General features: G+C 49.0%; 1 protein-coding gene across 3 annotated transcripts in view; it reads right to left on the minus strand.

Moving 5' to 3' along the window:
• Vdr (vitamin D receptor) overlaps positions 1-10,537 on the minus strand; it is a 60,040-nt gene extending 49,503 nt beyond the window's left edge. The window contains exon 1 of one of the 3 annotated variants that reach the window (XM_004668543.2): positions 10,473-10,537. Coding sequence is in view for 1 of the 3 variants with exons in the window: in XM_045152108.1 (XP_045008043.1) it covers positions 10,150-10,157 (8 nt within the window). In the remaining 2 variants the exon portion in view is untranslated. Of the gene's footprint in view, positions 1-6,382; positions 6,521-10,149; positions 10,320-10,472 lie in introns of those variants that run through there. The other 2 variants (XM_045152108.1, XM_045152109.1) reach the window with 2 other exon arrangements.
• Between the last annotated feature and the right edge of the window lie 692 nt (positions 10,538-11,229).

Raw genomic sequence — 11,229 nt, forward strand, 5'->3', positions numbered from 1 at the left:
AAAAACTTTTTAAAAAAATATTTTATTTATTTGAGAGTGTGAGAAAGAAGGAGGGAGGGAGAGAGGGAGAGAGGGAGAGAGAGAGAGAGCCAGGGCCTCTAGTCACTGCAAAGAAACTCCAAATGCATGTGCCACCTGTGCATCTGGCTTACATGGGTACTAAGGAACTGAACCTGGGTCCTTGGGCTTTGCAGGCAAGCACCTTAACCACTAAGCCTTCTCTCCAGCCCCCTCATTCTTTTAAAAAATATTGTTATTTTATTTCTTTATTTTGGTTTCTTGAGACAAAGTCTCACTCTGTAGCCTAGGCTGTCCTGAATTCACTATGTAGACAAGGCTGGCCTTGAACTCATGGTGATCTGCTTGCCACAGACTCCTGAGTGCATAAGCCACCACACCTGGTTTATGGGGTGCTGGGGAATGAGCTCAGGGGTTCGTGCATACTAGTCATGCACTCTGGTAACTAAACTCCATCTCCAGCACCCTGAAATTTTTTCCTTTCTTTATTGTTTTGCTTTTTCAAGGTAGGGTTTCACTCTAGCCTAGGCTGACCTGGAATTTACTATGTAGTCTCAGAGTGGCCTTGAACTCACAGCCGTCCTCCTACCTTTGCCTCCTGAGCTCTGGGATAAAAGGTGTGTGCCAACACACCCGGTTACTGAAACTTTCTTGATAATTTACCACAAACAGTGGCTATTCCTCCTTTAAGGAGGGAGTCTTCAATGCCCTACTCTGGGCAGCAGTCACCTGATGAAAGAAAGGAAGTGTGGAGGCTTGCAGGCTAAACCTGGCTGAGATGTGTTTACTTGTCCACCTCAACCACCAACAGTCAGTACAAGTTTCAAACATTTGTTATCAGTATTTTACAAATGGAGAGGTTTTTTTTGAAAAAACTCTACATGTCCAGTTTTCTATAAAAAATATTGGATCATGTGATTATACATGTGACAATCTTGCTGGCCTAAGGTGAGCCAACCCATGGTGCCCCCCAGTCCATCTCACTGGGGTTTGCACCCTTCAGCCTCACTCTCTGCCCTGAGCATGGCCCCCTGCACCAGCCCACAGTGGCAGTACAGCTCTGTGATCAAGGAGACACAGTCAGAAAAACAAGCTCTGGACCAGAACCCAATTCCTACCCAATTCCAAGAAAGAACAAAGTAGTATGTACCTCACAGACTGGTGAGGGTTCCATGTGGTAACACATGTCAAATGCCTAGCACAGTACTTAGTACATAGCACCTGCTCATCAACATCATCAACATTAGTGCTGGTGACTATGCCCCATTGCCACAATCCCCACGGGAGATTCGCCTGAGCTGTCATCCAGCTTTTTAAGATAAGTTAATCACACAAACAAACGCCTTTCAAGACTCCTGTTTAGCTCAGGGTACCCAGTCTACATACAAATATACTTCTAACCAACAGACACCTTCTGAGCAAATCTGTGATGCATTTGGCACTATGACAAGCCATGACACTTCAGTGGTGGGGTTAAGATCTGCTCTTGTGGGGCTGGAGAAATGCTAGCAGTTAAGGCACTTACCTGTGAAGCTTATAGGACACAGGTTTGATTTTCTAATACCCACAAAAGCCAAAGGCACAAGGAGGCACATGTATCTGGAGTTCATTTGCAGTGGTTGGAGAACCAGGCATGCCCATTCTCTTCCTACCTGCCTCTTCCTCTCTCTCTAATAAATAAATTAAATTAATGTCTGAAAAACAATCTGTTCTTGTGGCTCACAGTTGAGTGGGCCACTGGACAGCCAGACAGAGTCACAGCAGTACCATCAGGTGGTAAATCACTAGGGTCTCCCTGCTCAGCCCTGCCAGGCACTATTCAGGCACTCAGCATTCAAAGGGTTCTGGTGTGGGTCTGACCCTTTCTTTCTAGGACCTGCATCTTTGGGGGTCTTACTAAGAGACAGCCAACTTGAAATGAGTTCTGCTGCACCTCCAGCTTCCCAGGCTGTACATGAGATTTCAACAAAGGCATCACATCTCAAATGGAGTTCATTATGATGGAATTTTACCTGAGGCAGCCCATCCTCCACTTCTGAACATCATGGCACCCAAGATGTGCATGTGCTTGCCAAATAGGCTGGGCAGAGGCAACTTCCCACCCCTGGCAGAAGGCCGGAAATTCAGAGCCGTTTGGAACAAAGAACTCTGCCCCGAAGGTGTTTTCCAGTACCTCCTGGCCAGCTCGGAGCTGCCCTGCTCACCCCGGGCAGGCACCACCTGGGGCCTCCTTTTCAGCTGTCCTCTGACAAGCAGGGGCGGGGAGACTGAGCGGAATGGCCCAACACTGCGGGAAAGACAGAGGGCACATGAAGAGGGGCTCCATGCTGGACTAAGGAAGATCTGATTCAAAGTTCAAGTTCAAGAAATTCAGCCTCTTAATCTCTTTGAGCCTCTGTTTCCTCTTCTTAAAACCAGAACAATATTACCTATCTCTTTGGATGATTGAGAGACATAAGTGAGGAACTGCATGACTAACATTTAACAGTGCCTAGAACATAGTAAGTTATATAAACCATTAGTTAATATGATTTTCAGCCATTATATAATGTGGCAACTTCATAAGGGCCAAAGGTTGGGGTAGGAAGAGAGAGACACTGGGGTGTGGGCAGGCATTTGGAGACAGCCTTGCTGTTGAGCTTTGCTTGGGCCTGGAAGCCAAGGTGAGGCCCAGGGCAGAGGCACTTGCCTGCCCCTGGAACTGACAGGCACAGACTGGCTGAGTAATTACAGAGTTGAGGGCTGGGGTGGCCCATGCAACTGCCCAGGCAGCCAGATGCTTTTGTCCCACGGGTGGGTGGGTGGCTAGGTGGGCAGCTGGCTGTTTACGTGGCTACCAGAACACTGGGTACATCTAATAACCTCCTTCCCCAGCACCTTCAGGCAGGCTGTTCAACCTTGTAGGCATTCAAGTCCCTGCCTCATGGCACCTTCTCCGTCCCCCCACCTCAATTCTCCAGCTACTTCCTGCTTCCCAGATAAGATAAATCAGAGAGTTAAAGAACAAGACAGATTCTGACCAACTGGCCAATTAAAACTCCACCTTCCCGGGAGCCCTTACCTAACCTGAACTTATGTGAATCCCATCATAGTCCCTGTCCCATGTGTTTTGATTCACACATGTGACTCCATACTCTATTCCCTGTGTCCAGAATTTATATGGAAGGACAATATGTACCACTCCCAATCCACTTGACGAAAATGCAGTTTAGTAGCTATTAATTGAATATTTAGCATGTGCTCAGGGCTAACATCAGGTTCCTAGCTCCCCTGAAGAGACTGAAAGTTCAGGGAGAATTTAGACATGGAGTTCCCCACCTATTGTTAGTAAAAGTCCAGAGAGGCAAGGCTCACTCAGAGATCCAGCACAGAGCTCTCAGCATATAAGGGGCCAACTGTGCACAATGCTTCAGACAGGTCCACATATCAGTTAGAAATCAGGTCACTCAGCCATGGGCAATGCTATGGTAGCTAAAAGGGGCTATAAAAATACATCTGGATGCCGGGTGTGGTGGCACATGCCTTTAATCCCAGCACTCAGGAGGCAGAGGTAGGAGGATTGCTGTGAGTTCGAGGCCACCCTGAGACTCTATAGTGAATTCCAGGTCAGCCTGGGCTAGAGTAAGACCCTACCTCCTAAAACCAAAAACCAAAACAAAACAAAACATCTGGAGGGGATATGATGGAGAAAGGAGTTTCAAAGGGGAAAGTGGGGGGAGGGAGGGCATTAACATGGGATATGGTTTATAATCATGGAAGTTGTTAATAAAAAAGCAAAAAAAAATGCATCTAATACAACTTGCCATATGTGAAATGACATCTATATTGAGTGTTATAATGAGGAACAATGAAACCTTCTATCTATGGCTATAATGAGGGTGTGATGTATGTCTCTCCTCTGTGGAAAACAGTTTGGCATTTCAGTAGTAACACTGAACATGAAATTCCATGTGAAACAATAATGTTATGCCTAGGTACCAAGAGACAGGCACACTAGCATCTCATATTAGTTCGCACCTGGAAACAACCCAAATGGTCATCTATAAGAGGAAGAACGCACAATGCAATGCTACATACATTATAATGCCAATTAATGAGCTGAAGCAATGTGCATCAGTGTCGATGAATCTCAGAAATACAGTACTGAATGAGAGAAGTATATCACAGAGAAGACACGCATGTAAACTTCAAGACCACAGAGAACAGAGCAATACATTGTCTTCCAAGCACACAGGGCTAGAGAGATGGCCCAGCAGGTAAGAGTTCTTCCTGTGTAAGCAGGAGGCTGGAAGGGACCCGTGACTGCCTGGGCTTGGCCACACACATCTACCTGTAACCCCAGCTGCATGGGGAGCAGAGACTGGAGAATTTCTGGGGCTCACAAAAACAGCAAGCTCTGGAATTAATGAGTGATTCCATTTCAAGGAAACATGTCAATGAGTGTGATGTAGGGGATACCCAAAGTTCTCCCCTGGTCTTCACATGCATATATACATGGCATATGCTTCTGTACACACATGCATACACATGCCATACCACAATACAGTACATACATACATATGTACATGCACACACACACAAAACCACATACACTTAGATGACAACTTACAAGGAAAAGCAAGGAGGTAATTAACCAAAATTAACCTGGAGAGTGAGGAACAGTATATAAATGGGGCAAGGCTAAGGGACTTTTAAGATTGTATAAATAGTGGTGAGTATAGACTTATATACTATTCTGTAATCTATACGTGAGCATATCATATACTCTTGTTTCATATTTCACAGTTAAAAAGCAATACACACACAAAAATGAAGAACCTAGGACGTACAGAGGCTTAAGTAATGCTCTCAAGCCCTTCATCTGAGACACAGCGGAAGAGAAATCATTTTATCAAATCTGAGTTTAGCAGTTTAGCCAGGTGGTAGGACAGCCATTTCTGAGTTTCTTTCCATGGGGCCTTTCTCAATGCACATATCGATATGAAATAAAACCATCTTTCTTTTCATTGTTAACTTCCCAGTCTGAACCCCTATCTACCAAATGGTTCCAGGAGCCCTTCAGGAACCCATTGTGTGCCAGGCACTTGACTTATCTCAGCTAATCCTCACACAATCCTACACTGGAACTATTAGTGTCCCCAAGTTATAGATAAGGAAACTGAGATTTGGAGAGATTAAGAAACTTGCCCAAGGTCACTAGCTGGAAAGTAATCAAGCCAGGATTTTAAGGCAATGTGTAATTTAGACTGTTTCTCCTGTTCGGCCAGGCCATTAGCATGGCTCCTAAGGGCTCGAACCCAAATTCCCCCAGTTGTGCCCCCAGAGAAAGCCATGTTTACCCCATAGGGAAGCCACGCAGATTAAAAGAGAAATGAGCCAGGCGTGGTATCTTTAATACCAGCACTTGGGAGGCAGAGGTAGGAGGAATGCTGTGAGTTCAAGGCCACCCTGAGACTACATAGTGAATTTCAGGTCAGCCTGGGTTAGAGTGAGACCCCACCTTGAACCCCCCCCACACACACACAAAAAAAGAGAGAAATGAGATCTGGATGGGGCCTTGTTGGAAACTTTCAGAGGGGGGCTAGAGTCTGTTTCCTCTTCCAGTCAAACTAGTTTGAGAAACCTTAAGGGACAGCCAGGACGAAGAGAGGTCAGCCAGGAGAACTGCTCCCATGGGTCAATAGGACAGTGGCCTTTAGCTTGCTGTATTGAGCACCCAGTAGAGCATCAGTGCTTGCTCTGAACTAAAAGAGATTTTCTTATTTGCCTTCCAGGCCATTCAAATCTTGCATGGTTCCTAACACTCTCTCTACACAATGCTACATCTCTCAGCTTCTTGATGCTTCTTAACCTCACTTAGTATGTGCCTCACACTGTCATAGAAGCATAGTGGTCTGAAGGAACCTTCTGAGATGCCATGGCACCCAGAGTAACTTTTGGGCAAAGCAAGCTTGATTTCAAATCAACTTGTTCAAACTAGTTTGTAAATCTAACCCTGCAGCTCACATTTCCTGCAGGCCCATAACTTGCAAGCAATGGCCGTGTCTGAGACTGCCCCATGAATGCCCGGGTATGGAGTTCCCGGAGGTTACAAGCACCGGCCTCTCTTCCTCACAAGGTGTGTCACCTCACTTTCCCTGTTTGTAAAGTGAACACAGCAGTGGTTCTTGCCTCACAAGGGATGGATAGGCCTGGGAGACCCTGCTTGCCAAGTACATAGCACAGCACCTGGTACTGAATGCTCCATGAGCCACTGTGCCTAGAGCTACGTATGACTTCAGTGCCAGCAGGTGGTACGTGTTGGATGTGTCACCAGCAAAGCGCTGAGCTTTCTGAGTGCTCCCTAGTGCCCGAAGTGCCTTACCTTGTAAACTCCTCAAAGCTTCAATTTGGCATCAGAAGGCCAGTGAGAGGCAGCAGCTTCCCAGGAACTGGCCTTTGGGTCCTGCCCCAGCTCCATTTTCCCACTGGTGCAGCTGCCCACACCCTGCTCAGGACCAGGACTCTCCCCTGTGCAGAATGAGGACTTTGTGTGGCATCTGGTTCTGGGAACACTGCTTAGTCTATTCCTTGGCACGAGACCTGCAAGGCAGGTTTGCAAAAGCATGACACACACTCACCCTCCCAGGGTGCCTCCTGCTTCTGCCTCTAGCCTCTGCCATTTACCCACCAACCACCTTGTCTTCCTCCAGCCAGCCCAGGGGGTCTTCGTACCTCCCTGCTCCTGGCACAATTTGTTACAAAGGTGGGATTTCCCAAGAGGTCCTCACGGCCTTTCATTTATCATGATGCAAAAGAGTGACTGACTGACTCCCTTCCTGCCAGAGTCGACAAGTCACTACATAGTCATGGAGAAGGCTCCACTCCCCCGTACCCTGTGCCCTAATCCATCACACACGAGGCCTCTAGGGACTCTCCAGGGAGCCTGCCCTGAGCATCTGGACCACAAGGCCCAGTACTCAGAAGGGAAGGCAGTTTCTTTTCCATATGTCACCACCACAGGAAGCTGCCACTGCCACCAACGCCTGTAGCTTGGGTTGAGTAAGAAGTGTCTGTCCCCACCCTGGACCATTTCCCCAAGTCAGACAAGACAGGAGAGTCAAGCTCTCGCATCCAAAGGAATGGGTTCCATCTCCTGTTGAGCAGCTTCTGTCTAGCTCTGCTCTTCACCACGGTTATTATTTTCCTAGATCCTGATTCCAAGTGACCTATGTCCTTTATCTTCATGAACAAGGTTTAACACTTCCTTTCCTTGTTGATTGCTCTCCTTAAAAGGTCAGATTTTTCTGTGGGATAGGATGGTCCCTAGAAGTCTAGGAAGCTGGAAGGACAAATAAACTACAGAAAAGGGTAGAGAAGGAAGAAGCGCTAGGCTGTCTTAGCTCTTCTATAAATCCCAGTTCTTCCAGGAGAGGCTGAAGAGGAGTTGGCAGGCCACCCTGTCCTTGTCTGAAGTAGGGGTGGAGCAGGCAAATCAAAGGCGAGTCTAGTCACGAGTCAAGGGTGAAAGGAAGTCAATTAGGTGGTGGGCTTGGGGGAGAGCAACCCTTGAGAAGTAGCTTTGAGAAAACAACTGGAATTGGCTGGCTATGCCAGGCTGGGGTGTTGGGGCTGTCCTCGGAATGAGGCTGCCCCACCTACCCTTCAGCAATTAGACTACCTCAGCCTCATTGTCCTTTCTTCACTGCGTGTGACCATGCCTGAGTTTGCAGTGGCGTTCACTAGGATGACTGGCTGTTTCTGCTCACCCTGGCCAGTTTGGGTTTATGTCTACTGTCCAGGCATGACCAGGCAGAGCATCCCTTTCACTCTCACAAGAAACCCAGTTTGGATGATGAATTGTACATTCATTCTTTCTAGCCTATCCAGCAGGGCACGGACATGGGGAAAGGATCAAGAGAAATCAGAGGGAAGCATAATTAGAAATAAGGTCCTGGTGGTCCAGAGCCAGACTGGCTTCATTCCAGCTGGATCCTCTTGAATGGACAGCAGTGAAGATTGAGGGAGGCAAAGAAGGGAGGGAGAGAGAGAGAGAATGCCAGCCCTCCAGAGCTGCTGCTCTGCTTAGGGCTCTGATCATTTTGGAGGTAGAAGCCTGGTCAGCTGGGATCTGCTTCCTGGCATCCCTCAGAAGGCTTGGCACCATGCTGCAGCACACAGGAGGCTCTTAATCGAATCTAGTAATTTCCTTACTTCCCTTTACCTACATTCCAAATGGACTTGCAGCAGTGACAAATGGAAGCTGGCCTCTAACCCACCAACCCCAGCGTCACCCAGGCTCTCTGGCCGAGAACCCACTGCTGCATAGGCAAAAGCAGCTTGCTAATGGTGGCCCCTGAAGCAGATATTAGCCACCTTTGTTCCTAAGACACCAAAGTAAAACTGAACAAACAGAACTCCTCTCGTGTCTGATAACCACCTGATCTAGCCCACCAGGCCCCAGGCCTTTCTTCATTGAAGGCCTGAGCATTGGATATCTGCAATGTGTGCTAGGAACCAAAGACAGGGGTCCAGGAGGAAGTCTCTTGGCTCTTCCTCTGGGACTTAGTCCCAAAGGCAGATTAATTCTGAGGTAGAAAAGGGGAGGAAGACTGAAAAACCATACCACAAACCACACTGAGACCTCTTAGAACACACAACATCATGACCTTGTCTAGGGAGGAGTGAGGGTCAGGAAGGCATCTCACTCTCTTCCTTTTTCTCCTTTCTTACTCCATTTTTCAGTCCTTCCTTTGTCTTTCTGAGGAACAGAATTATAGCTGATCAGGATCAGCCAGACCTGAAGACATGGGACTTCAGCCGGAGCACAAACTGGATCCCCCAGCATTTTACAGTTTGAGTCAGGGCCATAGTCTGGTTGGTCTCCCTAGATTCTTCTCAAACAATTTGAAAAAGGCTGCTGAGTGGGGATCATGGACTTAAGGACATCTATTTCTGCTCAAGGGTCTCTAGCATCCACAACCAAACCAAACCAAAAAGAAAAAAAAAAAACTATTCTTATTGCCTCCTGGTCAGGCTATATGCCTGTCCTGAAACTACTTCAGAGAGATTCAAAGTTCCCTTCAGCCCTCAGATGGAGAAGGGATGCAGAAGGTCCTTCAATATCTCACACTCGCTGTTCATTGTATTAAGTCTCTTGTGTCCAGACAAGCTATCTCTGCTTTAGCAAACCACTCTCACTCCTTAGCCTTGGTAAACTATTCCCAGCATTTTCTGGTTTTAGAACCTTTTATTTCTCCTGCATGCCCACCTTGCTAGTTGGGGTGGGCAGGTACAGGACTGCTCATCACAGGTAGAAATGAAATGAGGGGCTGGTCACTCTGCAATACTGGGATACTCCTCAAATCACAGAGAAGGAGAGGACATATGGATTTACCATGAAGCCACAATCCCTTCATAGTCATCATCTCCTTCTAGAATCACTCCATAGCTATCATCCACTGCAACTTGGAACCCTCCTACCCCCACATCCATGAAGAAGATGGCCTTCCACAGAGAGCTTTGGCACAGCTGAACTCTACCCAGGAGAACTTCTGCTATGCTCAGAAAATGCCTGCCTAACTGCTTGCCTGGGCTCTGGCCCCTCTGGCTGCAACTGAGCCCAGACAGGAGTCTGACTCACTCACCACAAGGAGGAGGAGGAGCAGCGGCAGCAGGAGAGCCTAGGTTCAGAGATTCAAGTCTCCCCTAGCCCAGGCAGGCAGGGTCTCAGCCTCTGGTAGGTGTGTGTGGGGGGGGTGGTACAGCTATTTATTAGCTCACTCACCCACCACCAGACTCAAGAACCCTCAATCCCCATACAGAAATTATCCACTAAATCCCCTCCTCAATTTCAGGCTTGCCCCAAGTTTCTCTGGACATCTTTGGACAGGCTTTCCTGAGAAAATAAATCCAGTACACTGGAGCTATTTAGGTTTCAATTCATTAATTACATATATGTTTTATGTATGTATATGTGTGTGTATATATATATTTAAAAAGTAAGAAAAGAAAACTTCTCTACTTAAAAGACTCAACTCCACTTGCACAGGAGACCACACACATGGACCCTAGAAGGTAATAAACAAGGTTACACACACTCCACCCATAGAGACCTCAGCACCATCCACAGCCAATCGCTCCCTTTCTTACTCCTCCATTCCATTCCACGCCAAAGTGCCCGTCAGAGGAAGGAAACAAATGCTTCTTGTTGTTCAGGTGTTCAGAACCACCGTATCGAAGCTCTCCTGCCCCGAGCGGCCCGAGCCTCGAGGGTGGCTCACCCCCTGGCCAGCCTCGCACGAACTTCAGCTTTCTCAGATCTCAGCGTCCCAACCTCATGGCACCACAGCGCGGAACTCAGTGGCCAAGTTTGCTTCCGAGATTTGAAGTCTGGTGCTCAGACCTCGGGACCCCTCGATCCCGGTCCTAATCCCTAGTCTAGAACCCCCTTCCCGCTGCTCCCGGCTCCGCACCTGGTCCGGCGGGTGGACACGCGGCTGGGCGCTCCGGGCGCTCGCGGCTCCGCGTCGGCCTTTTGACAAGCAGAGACAGCCCAGCACCTGGCCCCGCCCCCGGGAGCCCCGCCCCCAGGAGCCCCGGAGCCCCGCCCCGGCGCCCGGCCCAAGCCCCGCCCACAGGACCGCTCCTCTCCCGCCCTGCGCTGCCCAGGCGCCGAAACTGTCCGGACTCGGAGTCACCCACTGCACGGTCGCCGACTGCGGTCCTTAGGGCAGGCTTCTGCCCGAGGTCGGGCCGAGTGCGCGATGACTTCCTGGGTGCCCATCCACGTCTCTGCCGGCCGCCCCCGCCCCGTGGTTCTTCCCCAGCCGGCTGCCGGCGCCTCCCCCACCTGAACTGAGCTGAGCTGAGCTGAGCCGGCCGGCGCAGCCCCGGGGATGCCGAGCCCCGCTTGGGCTGGGAAAGATGGGCGTTCCTTCTGCGGAACGCCTGGGTGCTCAGCTCCTGGGGCCCAAGTGGACCCTGAAGTTGCATGCTAGCTCCCACCGAAGTCCCCTAGGCAGCCACCGCACCTGAGCATGTGCTTGGCCCAAGGCGATCCCTTCTTCGGTGTTTGCACCTTAGCCGACCCTCGCCACCGACACACTGAGAAGGAAATAAAAAGTAAACTTCCAGGACCTGGAATTGTGGATGGATAAAGACGCGCCATAGAAAATTGTAAAATTGGGGCTGGAGAGATGGCTTAGTGGCTAAGGTGTTTGCCTGCGAAGC

This window comes from Jaculus jaculus, chromosome 6, assembly GCF_020740685.1.
Source record: "Jaculus jaculus isolate mJacJac1 chromosome 6, mJacJac1.mat.Y.cur, whole genome shotgun sequence".
NCBI lineage: Eukaryota > Metazoa > Chordata > Mammalia > Rodentia > Dipodidae > Jaculus > Jaculus jaculus.